This window comes from Emys orbicularis, chromosome 2, assembly GCF_028017835.1.
Source record: "Emys orbicularis isolate rEmyOrb1 chromosome 2, rEmyOrb1.hap1, whole genome shotgun sequence".
NCBI lineage: Eukaryota > Metazoa > Chordata > Testudines > Emydidae > Emys > Emys orbicularis.
In genome coordinates, this window is record NC_088684.1 from 222707545 (window position 1) to 222727228 (window position 19684).

Genomic DNA, 19684 nt, shown 5'->3' on the forward strand with positions numbered 1-19684 from the left:
CCAGGACCAACCTGAGCAGATGGTGGGCCATGATGACCCTGTGTCTCCACTGGCCTCTTCTTCATCTTTGCCTAATGAGGAAGTGGCAGGGGCCTCAACTTCAGGTCCTCCGCCCATCGACCACAGGGCCCACCAGGACCTATTCCGCCACATCGCCCGTAATATGGGCCTACAGATGGAGGAAGTCATTGAGCCAGAGGACCTGGTGGTGGACATTCTTATGCCGGAGGGCCCTTCCAGAGTGGCGTTGCCAGTAATTAAGACTATTGGCAACAATTATAGTGCTTTGTGGCAGACTCCAGCTTCCATTCCACCGACTGCCAGGGGTGTGGAAAGAAAATACTTTGTTCCCTCTAAGGGCTATGAATTTTTGTTCTCCCACCCACACTCTTGCTCCCCGGTGGTCTCTGCATTGAATGAGAAGGAGCGTCAGGGTCAACAAATACCAGCTCCTAAGGCCAAAGAGGCCAAACAGATGGACCTCTTTCGCAGGAAAATTTATGCCACAGGGGGTCTACAGCTGAGGATAGCTAACCAGCAAGCTATCCTCAGCAGGTATAATTTTAACTCATGGGACTCCATGTCAAAATATAAGGAGTTATTTCCCACTGACTCAAAGGCTGAGTTCTCAGCTCTGGTCGAGGAGGGGAAGGCAGTTGCCAGGACATCCCTGCAGGCCCCACTTGACTCGGTTGACTCCGTGACACATACCATCACCTCGGGGATGGTCATGAGGAGAACACCTTGGCTCCAAGCATCTGGGCTTCCCCCGGATTTTCAGCAGACCCTGCAGGACCTTCCCTTTGAGGGTGCAGGGCTGTTTTCTGACCAGACTGATTCAAGGCTTCACAGCCGTAAGGACTCCAGGGCAACCATGAAATCTCTGGGGATGAACACACCTGCCCCACCCAGAGAAAGCCCTTTAAGCCTCAGCCGGTGCAACAGCAGAGGCAATACCAACCCAGCCCTAGGCAGGATACTTATCGCCAGAGGGGCAGGAATTCATGGCGTAGGCCTTCCAACCCTCCCTCAGGCCAAGGGCAGGGCCCAACCAAGCCATCGTCGGGACCCAAGCAAGGGGTTTGAAGGGACGCCCGAGGATGGCGTACCAGCCACCACTACAGATCCTTCCCCCCGTTTTTTGAACCGTCTATCCCACTTCTACCATGCATGGTCCCATATAACATCGGACCACTGGGTTCTTCGCACAGTAGAAGTGGGATATTATCTCCAATTCTGCTCCTCCCTTCCCTCCCACCCCTTCAGGGACCCCCTCATGATCAACTCCTTATCCAGGAGGTGCAGGCGCTCCTCGCCATGGGAGCGGTGGAGGAGGTTCCTCAGGAGCTAAGGGGCAAGTGATTCTACTCCCATTATTTCCTAATCCCAAGGCAAAGGGAGTGTCTCAGACCCATCTTAGACCTGCGAGGACTCAATCAGTTCATGGTAAAGTTAAAGTTCCGCATGGTTTTCCTGAGCACAATTATCCCTTCTCTGGATCCGGGGAACTGGTACGCTGCCCTTGACATGAAAGACACATACTTCCACACAGCCATCTGGCCATCCCACAGACACTTTCTGAGGTTCGTTGTCAACCGCATACATTATCAGTTCACGGTGCTCCCATTCGGGTTATCAACAGCTCCCCGGGTGTTCACCAAGTATATGTCAGTCATCGCAGCCTTTCTCCGAAAGAGACAGGTGCAGATGTACCCCTACTTAGATGATTGGCTCCTGCGAGGGCGCTCCAGGGAGCAGGTGGAGTCCCCTGTCCGGTTAGTCAGAGAGACCTTCCAGAGGCTGGGTCTCCTCCTCAATGTAGACAAATCAACTCTGTCACCCACCCAATGAATCGAATTCATTGGGGTGGTGCTGGACTCGGTTCAGGCAAAAGCCATCCTGCCACAACCCAGATTCCAAACAAATACTGTCACATGTCATTCAGACGTCAGACAATACCCCACCACCACCGCGAGGACATGCCTCAGCCTCTTGGGACACATGCCGGCATGCACCTATGTGGTGCGGCACACCAGGATGAGACTCAGACCATCCCAGGCATGGCTCGCTATGGCTTATCACCTGGGTCGGGACAGTCTAGATTCGGTAGTAACAGTACCGCCACGAGTCCTAGGCACCCTAGGATGGTGGTTGGACACTCGCATGATCTGCGGAGTCCCATTCACCACCCCTCAACCATCCATGACCTTCATAACGGACGAGTCAGACCTCGGTTGGGGGGCACACCTAGGACACTTACAGACTCAAGGCATGTGGTCGCAGTCCGAGATCCTGCTCCACATTAACATAAAGGAACTCAGAGTGGTAAGAGTAGCCTGCCAAATCTTCCATACAGTATTGCAAGGTCACTGCGTGGCAGTGCTGACCAACAACATCACCGCTGTGCTCTACATAAACAAGCAGGGCGGAGCCCGCTCCTTCCCTCTCTGTCAGGAGGCTCTCCTGTGGGAGTTTTGAGTAGCCCACTCCATTCACTTGGAGGCGTCCTATCTTCCAGGAGCACGCAACGAGCTTGCAGACCACCTCAGCAGGTCGTTCTGCAGTCACGAGTGGTCTATCTGGACGGACATCACCCACTCCATCTTCCAGATGTGGGGATTTCCCCAGGTGGACCTATTTGCCACAAGGAGCAACAGGAAGTGTCCAACATTTTGCTCCTTCCAAGCACACAGCCCAGGATCAATCTTGGATGCGTTCATGATGTAATGGAGGAACCACCTACTGTATGCCTTCCCTCCGATACCACTTGTCCACAAAGTTCTCCTCAAGATCTGCAGGGACAAATCAGAGATAATTCTGCTCGCTCTGACATGGCCACGTCAACATTGGTACACCACACTTCTGGAGCTGTCAGTCAGCACCCCCATTGCGCTGCAGCTCCTTCCCGATCTGATTACACAGGACCACGGCCGCCTGCTTCACCCAGACCTCCAGTCCCTGCACCTCACAGCCTGGAAGCTTCAGGGTTAAATGCGAGGGAGCTCCAGTGCATGGAATTGGTGAGGGAGGTGCTCCTTGGTAGCAGGAAACCTTCCACCAGAGCCACCTACCTGGCCAAATGGAAACGTTTTTTTGTGCTGAATGTAGTAAGTGAAGGCCCAGTAAAGTAAAGGCCCAGTATGAGGCCTGAGGCCTGAACTAAAGAAATGGTCAAGACTGTGCTAGCATAAAGCAAAGTTAAGCTGTGAGCCAAAGGCAGGCCCTGCTCACAGAAGCTGGCAGGGAAAGGGCTGATGCTGCAAAAAGAGACATACCTAAAAGGTACTGAACACCAGATATCAGAACACATACTATACTGGAACATTCCACAGATAACATGGAACAGGCCGACCCATCCCAATGACAGGGGCAAAAGGGTAAAATGATGGATAGAATTGTTTTGATCGAACCAACATGTACAAGGTGAGAGGCGGCACCTTACTACGTAGGGAGGTTGTACCTTGCTACGTGAAAGGGTTGCACCTCAATACGTCAGGAGTGATGTGTAACTTGTTTGTACCCGTGTATAAAAATGTATCCCTGGGGTGGTGTCTTTGTCCGGCCACGGGGGCAGTGGAAAGTCCCGCCACTGAGCCGGGTCCTTGCCAAGAGGCACCTTCTCGTAGTATGCCCGGTAGACTAAGTAAACTACGGGGAACTGCCATTGTGTCCGAGATCGCAATAAACCTAGTCCGAAGTGACTTTGCATCTTACTAAGACTCTGTGGTTATTGGGGATTCTCGTCGGGTTTGCTGTATCAGCTATCTGCGCAGAGCTGGGGCAGCACACAGAGGGAACACACGCACGCAGCCGAGTGACATCAACAGGAGACAGCAGAAGCACCACCCTGGTAGCATCTCACAACACTGGTAATCTCAGTCGAGTGTCTCCACTCCAGGCATCTATACCATTCATCCTAGACTACTTCCTACACCTGAAGCCGCAAGGCCTGGCCGGATTATCTATCAAGGTGCACCTCGCAGCCATCTCAGCTTTCCAACCCGGAGAGTTGGGGCATTCAGTCTTTGCCAATCCTATGGTGGGCCGTTTCCTTAAGGGCCTGGAATGCTTACACCCTCAGTCTCGCACACCGATACTGACTTGAGACCTCAATCTGGTCCTAGCTAGGCTTATGGGAGCCCCATTCAAACCACTCGCTACATGTTCCCTTCTGTATCTCTCGTGGAAGGTAGCCTTTCTGGTTGCAATCAGATTGGCCAGGAGGGTATCGGAGCTAAAAGCATTAACCTCTGACCACCCTACACACACACACACACACACACACACACACACACACTTCCACAAGGACAAGGTACAACTCAGGTCGCACCCAGCTTTTCTCTCCAAGGTGGTATCCCAATTCCACCTCAGCCAGGACATTTTTCTACCCGTTTTCTATCCCAAGCCACATGCCAATGCACAGGAGTAGAAGTTCTACTCATTAGATGTGTAGAGGGCATTAGAGTTCTACACTGAACACACAAAGCCTTTCAGGAAGTCAAACCAGCTGTTTGTAGCAATGGCAGACCAGATGAAGGGACTTCCAGTCTCCTCACAGCACATCTCTTCCTGGATTACGGACTGTATCTGTGCTTGCTATGACCTCGCCAAGGTCCCAGCCCCGGCTATAATGGCTCAACCGACAAGGGCTCAGGCCTCTTCCACCACTTTCCTGGCCCAGGTGCCCATCCAAGAGATCTGCAGAGCGGCTACCTGGTCCTCGGTGCATACCTTTGCCACCCACTGTGCCATCACACATCAGGCTAGAGATGATGCAGCTCTCGGTAAAGCAGTGCTCCAGTCAATGATTCCTTAACTCCAACCCCACCCCCGTGGGAGAGCTTGGGAGTCACCTAATTGGAATTGATGTGAACAATCACTCGAAGAAAAAAAAAGACGGTTACTCACCTTGTAACTGTTGTTATTCGAGAGGTGTTGTTCATGTCCATTCCAATACCCACCCTCCTTCGCCTTTGTCGCAGTAGCCGGCAAGAAGGAACCAAAGGGGGGTTGGGTTGGCAGGGTCATATATTGAGCGCCATGAGGGAGCCACTCCAGGGGGCTTCCAGGCCGACCTGATGGGAGCTGCTAAGGGAAAAAGTTTCTGATGACCATGCACTCAATGCACGCACACCTAATTGGAATGGATGTGAACAATACCTCTCGAAGAACAAGTTACAAGAAGGTGAGTAACCGTCTTTTATCTTCATATACTTACTAAGCATTATTGCTTAGATTTGGCTTTTAAACAGGAGCAGATTTAATTTACTAGTATTACAGAACCTTTTCCTGGTCTAGAGGGTACACAAGCTCTCCCTTCCCATAAAGTGATTTAATTTGGCTAAGTTGAGTCCCAAAGGAGAAAATATACTCAGGGAGTGTTTGGGAAAGGCTGTTTGTGCAAAACCCAGCTAAAGTGTTACCTGTGAGGTTCTGAGATGTTAACATTTTAGTAATGGAAGAAAAGTTCCCATGGCAAAATAAATGGCACTACGGCTAACTTTGGGGTAAATGAATTAGTGCCAGACTGGAGAGATGCTGTGGCATTTACTATTACACAAACTGAAATTCTGCATTTTGAGTAAAATACTTAGGGACCAAATACATATATAGAATGTTTAGAACAGTGCTTGACTGTTCCCAGCTTTGTGCAGGTATACACGGGGGTGGAGATAGAATACAAGGATCCTTCATTTACTAGTGTCCCTGGTCTGAGGATGAATACAAGGACTGTTCTAAGATAATGCTGTTAATAGTGCTAGCTTCCCAGAGTGGATAGGAAGAATCCAGGTCCTCCAATGTTTTATACACTCTGCTAGCCCAGTTCAGGCAGAGTGAGCATCTTGTCAAACAGTACTGCAGTAATTGCACACCTGAAAAACAATATTACCTGAGGTTCCCACTGGGGTGGTAAATCTCCTCATAGCTGTCTAGCATGGGTTGGGGCTTAGAACTACATTTGGATAACCTCAAAGTATGTTGTCAATTTGTAAAAGCAACACGTGTTTACATCATAATTTTAAGTCTGATGAGCTCCTAGAGGATTAAATAATGCAGGATGCACAATATGGAAATGCAGCTACAATGCACAAGACTCCTATTTTTGATGAACATGCCTCACTACTCTTAGCTATCAGCTACATGTATCCTTAGCACGTTATCTTTTTTGTAATAATATTGTACTAATTGGTTTAATTGTGATGGTTAATGTTATTTATCTGGATTTATAGAAAAATAAAAAGTAGCACTCATCCAGAGCACTAGGCACGCTGACCCACATTACAAGAACAAAAAACACTAAATAGCTGACTCCCCCAGCTCTGAAAGTCAACAGAACTTTACTGCTTACAGAACAATAAAAAATTAAAGCTAACTTAAAGGTTAACTGCGAAGATGTTTGTCTGCAATATTCCAAAAGAAGAAAAGAGCACATGGTTGTTTTCATGTAATTTAACACTATACTTTAAACAAAAGTTTAGATCAATTATCTAAGACAAAAGCAAGCTAAAAAGATAATTTTTAAATATTGTTTTTCTCAGAACGGTGCTAAAATGATTTCCACAGTTTCCCTAGCCAGATTAGCACTAACTGTGCTATCAATCTCTTCACAAACTATAGACTATAGTGCTATAGACGACAGACTGGTCCTGGGAAAAAAATATCAACTGTATTGTGCTTTTTTTGCCTTTTATGGTGTATGCTTAGATAAAACAGGTTAGTTTTTAAACTTAAGGCTTGTCATAAACTTAGCCTTATGAATGCAAGGTCCTTTTAAACCAACCAATTAAAAAAAAAAATCTTAGACAAGAGTAATTGCACATCACTTTCTCACTAGCCATGCAAAAGTAATTTATTTTAATAATACTCAATTGTAAATTACTTGTGAACCAACATCTCCTTTCAATACAAGGGCATCTGTGAAGGAAATCCATTGAGAGTGAGACATATTATACAACACACACACACACACACACACACACACACACATTTTTCCTATTATAATAGTAGCATGTTCTTAAAAAGAAAATCTTCCAACATTATGACTGGGGAAAAAACCCTCTGCATATGACTATAACTTTATTTACAAACAGTGCTGAAAAATATGGATTATACCATTTTCTGATAGCTGGCACATTTCAAGTCTTTGCAGAGCAGAAAATATAAGTAATTTGTTTGCTTCTTCCAATGCACTTGTATACCATTTCTTTTTTCTCTTGCATTGTTCTGGCTATGGAAATAAAAAGAAACTTTTACTAAATATCTTATCGTTACTCCATTTTTCTACACTTTGCAGGAGTCAAAAAAACAAACAAAAATATAGTACTTCAAAAATATTAAATAATGACTAAAAAAGAATTCTAGACTGCAAAGCATTTAGATTAACTCAGAGAGGTTCAATTCAAGATAAATGCTCCTGTATCTCTTTCTTGTAAATTACTCTGGATGCAAAAGGATAGAAATTTTCTAGTATTTTTTTTTTTGTAATTGGGCCCCTTTCAACATAGAACGTGCATTCCAAAGTGCTGCAGAGAGCCCAGTTCTGTAGCTCTTTATTGTGTTTAACTTCCTACTTAATGAAATCAACATTTCGAGTCTATACGGACTGCAGATTGAAACCCCAAAATGATCTTCATTCACCAGAATACTTACAATATCATTCATAAACCCTTTATGAAGTACTCCTATAGAAAGTTTATACTGATCTATAACAAGATGTGACTACATAATTTTTAATTTTTATCTGAAAGAACTACCCGACTACAGTATTAATGCAGTCTTGTAAAAATGTACTAGGCCAGGAAATACCTACTATTCCAGTCTGTGTTTGTAAGATTTGTGTAAACTTTGCAAATGTAGCCTACTTGTATTGGGAGATGGAAAGTGCTCTCTGGGCTAGTTATTTGGAGAGGAGAAAGTGAGATGATGTGGTGATTGTGTGGGTAAGCAGAAGGAAGGAAGAAGAGAGAACATGCGTTTGTGGAAGGAGGATGTGGTGATGCTGGAAGGAGTGCTGCCACTGGGGGAAGGTGAAGTGGTAGAGGCACCAAAAGGATGCCACACAGCATGATTAAGGTAGGTCTGTTGAAGACTCTCTTGAGGCTTCTTGGATATCCTCCTCCAGCTCTTTGCAGCCTTGATCTATCCTCACCTATATCTAGGGTGACCAGACATCCCGATGAAATCGAGACTGTACTGATATTTCGTTGTTTGTCCCGCGTCCCGACCGATGTATGGTCGGGACACTATTTGTCCCGATATTTTGCACTCCAATATTGTCCCGATATTTTTTTTTGCTTCGGCCCTCCCCCCCATGTGTCCCAATATTTTGTTCTTGTCATCTGGTCACCCTACCTATATTCTGGATGCAGAGCTCTAGGAACAGAATGAAACACTAAGAAAAGTACAGATGACTGCATTTTGGAGAGGTCTACTAAAGGCAGCTCCTAGAGGAGATGGCAGCACAGTCTACAGATTAAGCACCAGATTCCACCCAACTGCTCAAGTAATTTACTTGCTGTGGATGAGTAGAAGCGGCAATACTGCATATATGGAAACACTGAACATTTTAAATGCAGAAGTGATTGAAAAGAGAGGTCTGAGAAAAAATGGTTACTAACCTTTCTGTAACTGTTGTCTTTGAGATACATTACTTATGCCCATTCCAATGTAGGTGTGTGCTCACCCCGAGCACAGCTGCCAAAAAATTTTCCCTCAGTAGTATTCATCGGGTCAGCTCTGGTGCCCCTTGGAATTGCGCAGTCATAGCGCCAGTATAAAGGGTCCTGCCAAACCACAGCTCCCTCATCTCCTTCTTGCCAGCCAACTCCAACAGAGGGATAGGAGGGAAGGTCTTGGAATGGGCAAGAGCAACACATCTTGAAGAACAAGTTAAGGAAAGGTTAGTAACCATTTTTTCTTTTTCGCGTGCTTGCTCATGTGCATTCCAATATAGGTGACTCCCAAGCAGGTGCAGGTGATGGATTCAGAGTTTATTGACATGCTGATTGCAACAAGACTCGGCCAATTACATCATTGTCTCTAGCCTGTTGAGTGATGGCGTAGTGAGAAGCAAAAGTGTGAACTGATGACCACATTGCTGCTCTATAAATGTCCTGCATAAGAACTTGTGCTATGGATGCTGCCAAAGATGCTGGGGCCCTTGTGGAATGTGCTATCAGGGCAGGAGGGGCAGAGACCTTTGCCAGGTCATAGCATGTGCAGATGCAGGATATGATCCATGATGAATTTCTCTGGGCTGAGATGGAAAGACCTTCCATTCTGTCTGCAATGGCCATGAATAGCTGAGTAATTTTCCGAAATGCAGGGCCAGCCCACGACATTTTGGCACCTGAGGCAGGGGGCTCAAATAACACCCCCATGCCCCGTCCCTTGGGCCAAAACTTTGAAAGGTCTCAATTCTGCCTTCTTCCTGTTCTATTCCTCTCATGTACTGCTCTGCTACCTACCCCAATAAAGGAGAACTAACAACTTAAAATGCCTTGTTCAAAAATTTTAAGTAACACGTAACTTTCAAACGTCTGAACAGCAAATGTAACTTTTCTTGTCTGCATAGTAAACACTGGCATTTTTATCTGTTTGAATAATCAAAGTGGTGCTTTCTGTGCCTTCTTGGTTGCAAAGATTTGAACTGCTTCCTGAAGGTCCACAGTCTGGGCCAGCTCATGCTCTATTGAGACGGTTGCAAGGCCAACCAGCCTCTCCTGTGTCATTGTGGAGCATAGATGTGTTTTTATTAACTTCAGCTTGGAGAAGCTGCGATCTCCCATGGTAATTGTTAGAGGAAGTGTTAGAAGTATGCGCAGAACAACAAAAGCATTTGGAAAGAGGGTGGTCATCTTATTTGTGCACATATATTCCAGAACAGCCTTTGGAGTTGATCCTGCTGAAATGTATCTTGAAAGGGGTTTCAGTTCATCACCTAAATCACTCGCATCAATATCGCACATGTCATCATGTGTCAACACTGACTCTAGTGCCCTGCATTGCTGGTATAGGTCTTCTTCAGGTATAGTGAGGAGTTTTGGAATATCATACAACATCCCAAATATACTTCTGTGTTCCTTGAGCTGCATGAAACGTTCAACTGACTGTATTGCACAATCTAGCACCTGGTTAAAGAATTCAACTTTGAATTGTTGTTTGGGGTCTCTTATGGGATTATCCCGTGCCTCGTAATCAAAATGTCATCTTAGTCCGTGACGCTTTTATTCTTGAATGGGTGAGAAAATAGCTTCAGTGTGAAGTTCCTCTGCCAACTTCTGTGCACTCTTCAGAACGTTTTGAAATCCCTCATCTGACTGGAAAGGCTGTAGGTATGACTTTGCTTTGTCCAGTTGTTCCATTGCTCCAGATATATCAAGGTCAACACCTTGGAGTCTCTTGCTTACAACATTTATTTCAAACAGTATGTCATGCCACAACACTAAGCCCCACAGAAATTTGAAGTTATGTATGTTTCTGGTGATTCCATTTCCCTCTGCCACTGTTCTCCCATGAACAGTTCCGGTCATAGCATTATCCTCCATAATGGCAATATGGCATCATCTATCTTCCCAATTTGGTGTTTGATAGGCTTTATCGCCTCCAATCGACTTTCCCATCGTGTGGCACTCAGTGGTTTCAGTGTCAGAGAGGATGCTCCCAGATGTTGCTTCAAAATTTGCCATCGATGAGTTGATGCAGAGAAAAATACATAAATCCTTTGAATTACATTAAAAAAATTCAGCAGCCTCACTAGTAGCTGATGCTGCATCACTGACCACCAAGTTCAATGAATGAGAACTGTATGGGACACAAAAAGCTCGAGGGTTTAACTCTTGGATCCGTGTCTGCACTCCTCTGTTCTTTCCTCTCATGTTGGCACCATTATCATAGCCCTGACCTCTCATGTCAGCTATCACAATTCCCGTATCTTCCAGCTTTTTAAGAAGCACATTTGTTATACCAGCTCCTGTAGTATTATCAATGTCAATAAATTCTAGAAAATGCTCTCTGACAGTCACCATTGCAGGGACATTTTCACTAGATTCGGTTGTCATTACAAAACGCACCATTAAATTCATTTGTTCCATATGGCTGATGTCAGGTGTGCAGTCCAGAATAACAGAATAATATCTTGCGGACTTCAGATCTGCCACAATCTTCTGTTTGACTTTTGTTGCCAGTAACTGTACGATCTCATTTTGAATGTTTTTTCCAAGGTAGTGGTGTGTGTACATTTCTTGGGTGGTGACTCTTCTTAGATGCTGTATTCGAGGAGCATCTAACTCAGTCATCAGCGCCACAATTTTAAGGAAGTTTCCATTGTTTGGCACATACCGCTGATCTGAAGTGCCACGCAGTGCTAGGTTTTGGGTAGCAAGCATTCTCACAATGGCAATGAGCCTTTCCAGAACATTTTTCCAGTAAAGAGACTCTGATGCAATCTTCTCTTGATGCTGATCATCTATGGTGGCCTTTAACCTTAGTCTCATCTCAAGCTCTTTCCACCTATGGAATGCTCTCTGATGATCTGCTGCCTACTCATGGCATGCCAGATTTCTAGCCAGATTTTTCCACTCCTTTGTTCCTGTAGAACCCAATGTGGCTGGAACATTAGACTGGAAGAGTTTGCAACAAAAACAGTATGCAGCATTCTGGGTTTTTGAGTACATAAGCCATGGCCTCTCCACTTTGACACCATTGGGGATTTCACGCCAGTAATGTGTTAGATGGAAACTGCTATTTTCATTGTCTTTGGGGAACATGAAGTTTTTCACTTGCTGTGGCCCATGCAGTACAAGGAAGTCCCTCAGGCTACTGCTCAAGTGGGTCCACAGTCCTGGATCATCTAGACTTAAGGAACTAAACTCAGCAGCAGCTGTTTCTTGCGCCTCCACCACACTCTTCTCTGATCTACACTTTTCTTCAGGAATGTGCATGGTTACACCCATTTGAGATGGAGATATGGATGCAGCAGTAGCTGCCAGGTCACCTGCACTCTGACTAACTGGAAGATCAGGCATCTCCTCACCACTCACATCCTCACTGGGGCTGGAAGGCTCACCGTGAACATTTGTCTCTATGTATCTCAGGAGAGCTCCTTCCTGCTTAGATAGAAAGCAAAGGAAGCTTTTCTTTCTCTTTCTTTTTTTTTTTTCCTGAATGCTGCCCCAGAGGGGCGTTTTCTTCTTTCACTGATGATTGCTGTTCTGTGCCAGCTATAGTGGCTCTCAACACGCAATTGAAGGGGACAAATAAGCAGGCTGGTAGCAGGGCCTGAGTGAGGGAAGATATCAACGTCTTAAGGGCCTAGCTGGCTCCTACTACTTCAGTTGACTGCCTGTTCTCCTGAAGTGGGTTCAGGGAAGCAGCAGGAAACAGGAAGTTCCTTGAGAAGCTGGTGTTAAATCAGTCCAGGCTCCTGGGGGTGCTAGAGAGGTACGTAAGAGGCTCCTCCTCTCTCTCCCTGCAGCTCCTGCTGCTTTCTGTTATTCCCTCTCACCTTTTCTCCTGCCTGCCAGTTATGTCTCTTGTGCCCTCCTTCCTCCAGCACAGCACTTCACCATCTCTGTGCATCTAGAGCAGAGAGAATACATATGCACCAGCAGCAGACACAATTTTCTACACTCTGGGTCCTAGTGGCGCCCCCCGCCCCCCAGTCTGGCACCTGAGACGGCCGCCTCAGTTCGCCTCATGGTAAGGCCAGCCCTGCCGAAATGGCTTAGTACTTTCTATGTAGAAAGCCAGTGACGTCTGATGTCTAGCGAGTGGAGCCTTTGTTCTTATCTGTTGATGTGGTTTTGGGTAGAAGACCAGTAGGAAGATATCCTGGCTTATATGGAACTGTGAAACCACCTTTGGAAGGAAAGCTGGATGAGGACGCAATTGGACCTTGTCCTTGAAGGATACCATGGTTCTGGAGAATATGGTGGTTCTGAAGTCTTGGGAGATCTTACAACGCTCCTGCACGTGAGCTTCTCCCAGGCACTTAAGGCAGCTGGAATGGGGGGTCGCTCACTGGCATAGGCTTATGGCATGAGGCACAAGGCTTAAAAGCTAGAGACCAACGCATGGTCCAGTACTGGGCAGAGACTAACCCTGCTTACCAGGGTTCCGCTAAGCTAACTAACTACTAAGATCAAGAAATAATTATATACAATGAAGGTTGGAAAAATCCACTGAGAGGGTAATTGTAGAACACAAGGACGAAATAGTTCCAGTGACCATAATGGGTGGTAAGAAGGAACTGAGGGGGGCTGCAGGTTGGCATGACCCTTATACCAGTGCTATGAGCATGCAACTCCAGTGGGCAACAGAGCCAACCCGACGAATACCACTGAGGGAAAACCTTCTGGCAGTGGTGCTTGGGGCAAGCACATACCTCCTTTGGAATGGACATAAGCAAGCACTTGAAGAGCCAAAGCTTTCAAGTATAGCAATGAGCCACTAATGAAAAGGACCTTCTCCTGGCTGATGTTTCTTACTGTTTTGGGCAGCAAAGGAAATGGAGGGAAGGCATAAAGTAGCTCTGCTACCTATGAATGGGAGAATGCTCCCTTGTTCTTGTGTGTGCAGAAAACACCTCTGGACTTCAGTATTTTTCTAATATTTACACATCCACAGAACACCAAGAAAATATGGCACCAACGCAAGCCTTTTTGTGGCTAAGTGCAACTGAAGAATCCAAGACATTGCAATGTTTTGTTGAAGTAGGTTCCATGGACTTTGATGTCACATCTAACTGTCAACTGAACATTAGATGTGCTTTGACAAATCAGGATATGGTTAGTGCTGCAGCTTTCAGATTTCTCAGAAACACTGTCACTATACTGGGCTCTGGGGAAGTTTCCCAGTTAGCAAGAAATTTCTGAATGTAGAGTTAACATTTTCCATCATAAGGAAAGTACACTGATGTTCTAAGGAGCTCTCCAGTGCTCCCCTTTCAACTGCAATGTTTGGATCTCCTTGAATTCAGAACTGGCTTGAAGGACCAGTCCAGCCCCGCCTCTTAAGGTTAAGGCTTTAGAAACAAAATCTTGCCTCCTGGGAAGAAAATAACTCTGTCCTAAAGTCTTGTTCAAGGTTTTCTGAATAAACTGTACCTTATTGGCTAGTAGTTTTGGGAAAGGTCTGAAAAATGACATCTTGAGCAGCTCTACCATTAGTATACTCCCCTTTGCCCCAAAAGAAGAAATTGCCTATACTCAAGAAGAGAGAAAAACTACCCAAAAGAAAAAAAATAGTAATATAGCCTTGGAGACTGCTCAAATGAAGCTCTTTCACAGAATAAAATATTTTTAAATTAACTACATAGTTTACACACAAGGAAATAATGATAAAAGGACTGTAAAATCTGGAAAAATATTTAAAAGTTGAGAAAAACATTTTCTTAAAGGCAATACTGGAATTCCAAAATGGAATTCTTCACAAGTTGGTTAGAAAGAAAACTGATGTTAACCAGCGTATCTCGCCAATGAATAAATGTGTCCCCTCAAGTGGTGAGACAGCTTACCATTTTTAAAACTTTATGCAATGGAGCAGTTAAATCTGTCATATATACTATGTGCAGAGAACCTAAATTGGGGATCAATGGCAAATTATTTGTAATCTAGGAATGAAAGATGCCTGATTTAAATCATGAATATGTGTTACATTAGTGTATTTATGAATACCAGTGGTACTTTATGTATGTTTAATTTTCTGCTTCAAAAATTGCTAATGAAATGCTTTAGTACAAGCATCTGTTAGCTCACACTAGTTAAAACTGCCAATTTTCATTCAATATCAAATTCTGGAGAGCAATCTAACAGCAGCAAAGGCATGGAGTGTTCAAGATATTATATTAAGATCTGAAGAGACATATTTGCAGCAATATCAAAAAACCCACTATGGATTCCAAATACTGATGAGAATAGAGATTCACTAACTGTGGGCCTAAACTTGGCTCAGGAGTCTACAAAGAGCCCGAAGGCTATCTGCAAACTGTCTGGTTTTGGAGCCATGAAGGAGACTACATCTCCTCAACAATTTAGTGCCATTTAACTCCACACTCTGCCCAAGGATTAAGTCCATGATTACACATCCAAGCTGCCATAAATTGCAGTTAAGAAGCTGGTGAATGATTTTAGGCATCCTGACGCTACAGAGGCACCTTGATATTATGGCATGGATACAGTATAAAGATCTATGTAGTGATAGATTGGGGTAATCAGTGGCTCCGCAACAGTCCAGTAGGGGAGAAATGGAGTGAGTGATAGCTGAGGAGAATCTGAATGATCAGCATAGGTATTCTGGTGGGCTGTGCCTGAAACAGCTAACAGTGAGGGAGAGGGCAGAACCACTGAGCAAAAGATTCTCCCTTTCCCATTGTGATTTGTGGGAGTAAGAAGAAACCTCATGACAGTGCTCCAACATCCTCTGCAAAGAGACTCATCGGATCCCATTTCCGTTTTTTTCCTCTTTCCCTCCACTGAAATCACAATCCCTGGGAGATGAGGACAGGATACAAAAAGAGGGATGCACAAGCTTTCTGCCCCCTCCCCAACAGCTCTACAATTGCACTATCCCATCATGTACAGAGCCAGAGCATCCTCACGATTGGTCAGCCAAGAGCAGAACAAGGGACTTCTCGGTCTTAGGATCTCACAGTAAAGTAGGTAAGTGATAAACTGAAGACTGTGCTTGATGAGATGATTAACATGATAAATGGGCATAAGCAGCATGATCATTAAATTTTCAAGAAATCAACCATTTTTAATAAGACCAGTGTTCAATCTGAAACTTTCCCATGCCAACGATTAGTGGTTCTCAGGCTGAAAAGCACTTGGGAGGATCTTTGAACTGAGAGTGGGTTTTTTCCTCACTCACAATTTTTCTTTGGAAAAAATTTTAATCAGATAATTGTTTTATTACCAATAGTCAAATTATCAGTCAGATCAAAAAAGATGGAAAATGTATTGCAAGAAATTTTAAGACCATTTCCCCTACAATGAACACTTTGGATTGCAGCCTGAACTTTCTCAAGGTTTTTAAAAAGTGGCTGAAAATCATCTGACAAGCTTTATAATTAAACTGCAAAAAAAAAAAAATTAAAAAAAATTCAAACATAGTATATAACACTGCCTTGCAAAATTTGTCATGGTTCATAGATCCATATACATTTTAAAATCTTGGGGACATATTTTTTCTTACAATTTCCCAGCTGGGATACAGTTTCCAGGAATAATTTCCCAGTTCTAGGAACTAAAATATGACATACATTAAAAAGATTAAATTAAAGACCATGAGAATGTCAGAGTTGTGAACTGGAAAGAGTTCTGAGTCTTGTGGTAAAACACTTCAAGTAACCTTACTTATTGGCATGATATATTTGTGAGAAAGACACAGCAAAGCTCAATTCTTATGACTTAAATGTGTCTTCAGAGCTTGTTCAAAATTAATCCAATTTTTGAGTACCTTTGCTAAAGGATCTGATAGTAAGTAGCAAGCTCTAAATTTCTAACATAATTTTGAGCAGGTAATTGAAATTAAGCAATAGTAATAATAATAAAACCTTACACTTACAGCATCTTCTCTTTCAGGATTTCAAACTACTTCAAACATTTTGATTAAGCTTCACAATGCCCTTGCATGAGAAGTATAGTAATAATTATCATCCCAGTTTACAGATGAGGAAAACACACAAAGAAGCTAATGGCTTGCCAAAAACCCAACCCAAACCAAAATAAACATCCTGTCAAAAATACTTTTGCACATGTACTGGTGCAAGAAGAAAAAATTATTCAGTTTTTGTATTTTTATTAAACTATTTAACAGAACATTTTCAAGAGTTTATGAACTTTATAGAAAGTTTTTTAAATGTCAGGTACATAATTCAAAACTTCTAAGTGAATGCTAACAGACCTTTATTTACCAATAGTTAGGTTTCTGAGTTGATTTGGCTATTCTGTTTTATAATAAATACTTTTAAATATTAGCTGGACAATGCCAAAGTTAATATTATGAACATAAATAAGATGAAACTGACAGTGTTCTAGCTTACATTTGAAACATCTCTTATATCAAGTTAATTTTTTCAAATGAATATTTTAAAATTAATAGGAATATTACTTTATAACAACAATTCTGGGAACAATCATATGGATCAAAATGTCAAGAGTTCTTTACTATTTTACACCCCCAATAACTTCAGCTTAGTATTTTCACATGGAAACTCACTTAAATTATAAGTTTAACAAAAACTAAATATTGAGTAATGTATCTTCTGTGGTAGCAATAGTAGAACAATACCACTTTGAAGTAGAATGAGTAAGCTGTTTCTGTTTCTCAGTTCTTATTGATACTACTTGCATTTCTAAATATCATTGATAATTAGAAATTAATATAACTGGCATTTGTTTACTTTTCTTTATATACCTCTTGAATTTATTTAAATCAAGCTGGTAAATCCATGCATGTAAATTCATGTGACCTTAATGTCATTAGACTGACTAAAAAGCTCATGAAAAAGTTAGGAATTTGCGCTTATTTCAGTCATTATGACATCTTGATTTTTCCTATCTCCAGCCATATCCGTGGACCACAGAAGATTCCTTAAGAAAACAAAGCATTAAGAAGAGTCTCAATTTTAAATTCAACATGGAAGTGTGTTTTCCTGGTGTATTTAAATATAAAGTCTCTCCAGATGAGATGAGCGATGGCTTCTTCCATGAATCTCTGGGGATTTTTTGGAATGAAGAATTAGATAAATCAAGGATTTATGATGTTTTAGGTTTGTAGAGCACACCTCTTCTCAATATTTCCATGACCCACTTATCTGAGGTAGTGGATGTTCCTCTGAGAAGAGTAGACGTCTGCCTCCTAGGACCTGATGGTGTCAGATTAAAGGCCAGAGTCATATGGTCTTTTGCTTGTTACAGGCAGCCATGGAGGTGCAGTTTCTTCTGGAGATGCTACACTAGTTGGCTTTCTTCCATCTTCCGCAAGTCTAGTTGCCTTTTCTGTTATAACCACCAAAAGGTTGTTGAAATCTTTAACAGATCATACAAATTTTTCTCTGCTACTTGGGCAAGGGGGGGGGGTTCTTTTTCCCCCCACTATTACTTTAACACAGTTGTAAAAGTGTTAAACTGTGTCAACACTAGGTGTTAAGTGTTTCAAATCATGTTAGCCAACTCAATTTAGGTAACAACTTTAAAAAAAAATTTTTTTCCTAATCTAAACAAAGCTGTAGTCCTATCCAAATAAAAAATGAATATCCTCTTACATCTGGATTATTGAATCTAGTTTTCCCCAGATAAGAATTTTTTTTTAAAAAAGAACACAGATTAGATGAAATCAAGATGAGCCATTAAAGCATGCAACTCACTCACTCATTGCAGATGTACTTGTGATTAAAAATTAGGTCTTTAATAACATGTGAAACAAAGAGCACATTCCCAAGATTTGAGAAGGAGAGTCTATCAACTTTACAGTACCAAAGTAAAGCCCTATGATTGAACGGGTTCTATGACTAGGAGGGAGATATTAGAACATATGAATGGTCATAGTGGGTCAAACCAATGGTCCATCTAGCCCAGTATCCTGTCTTCCAACAGTGGCCAATGCCAGATGCATCAAAGGAAATAAGCAGGGTGATTATCAAGTGATCCATCCCCTATCGTCCAGTCCTAGCATCTGGCAGTCAGAGGCTTATTAATATTATTAATTCCTTTCAGAAATCTTGTGATGGGGAGATAACTGACATGAGAAACCCTTCACTGGCAGAGGATATGTTCAGATGTCACCGAGAGATGTCAGCAAGGAAAAGCTGAGATATTTTAAATGCAATAAATACTCAAAATAAGTTATATGGATGCTGCAAGAGGAGATGGACTGTTTTCTTCTACCCACAGAGGAAAATCCTTTTCTACTTCCAAGTGTAACATTTCAGAGTAAATAGATTTCTACATAGTAGCAGAATCTCCTACACTTCCACAGCACATGAGGGCAGATGTACTCATTGTCCTGTGAACCAAAGCATAAGGTGAAGCAACTCTGGATTAGGATGCAAGATGAGTCTTCTTGAAAGAGAAAATCAGTTAATACCATTTAAAGAAATGGAGACTCCTCTGAGAGATCTTCATCTCTGCACGAATATTGTTTGGCCCCTGCTGCAGCAGCCAGTACGACTTGGACTATGTTTTGTTACATTCTTCTGATTACTCATTGGATCAATGAAATCAGTGAGACGATGTATAGAATTCCTTTGTTCCAATCCAACAGAAATGCATCTGTGATCAAACCTCCATCCACCCCTGCTCTGAAGCAAAACGAAGGATACGTCTCTTCCCAATGAGCAGCAGTACAGTCTATGGACAAATGACCCCAATTTTTGAACAGCAGCTCCACCATGGTCTTTCCAGTGACAACTTTTGTTGTCTCTGAATCCTGAACCTGCTAGCAAATGTTCTGTGTGTCAGATGTAGAGGTATCAGGTGTACTTCAGGAGCCAGGCACCAGTCTCACAGGGCCACTGGCTGCTGACAGTGGAGTAAGAATGTCCTTTTTTGTTGATATAACACATAGCTACCATATTGCTCTTAGCACTTGAATAATATAGCTTTTGGCCAACTGCAGGAAATATATATATATATATATATATATATGTTAGAGCTCACGTATAACTGAGTTCCAGAACACT

At 43.1% G+C, this 19684-nt stretch overlaps 1 protein-coding gene across 1 annotated transcript in view; it reads right to left on the minus strand.

The window, feature by feature from the left end:
* Positions 1-19684, minus strand: part of ZCWPW2 (zinc finger CW-type and PWWP domain containing 2) — a 133777-nt gene that overhangs the window by 66481 nt on the left and 47612 nt on the right. The window contains exons 5-7 of the mRNA XM_065398417.1: positions 7114-7228; positions 6881-6915; positions 2261-2634 (exon numbers count right to left, since the gene is read on the minus strand). Of these exons, the coding sequence (XP_065254489.1) occupies positions 2261-2634; positions 6881-6915; positions 7114-7228 (524 nt within the window). The remainder of the gene's footprint in view (positions 1-2260; positions 2635-6880; positions 6916-7113; positions 7229-19684) is intronic.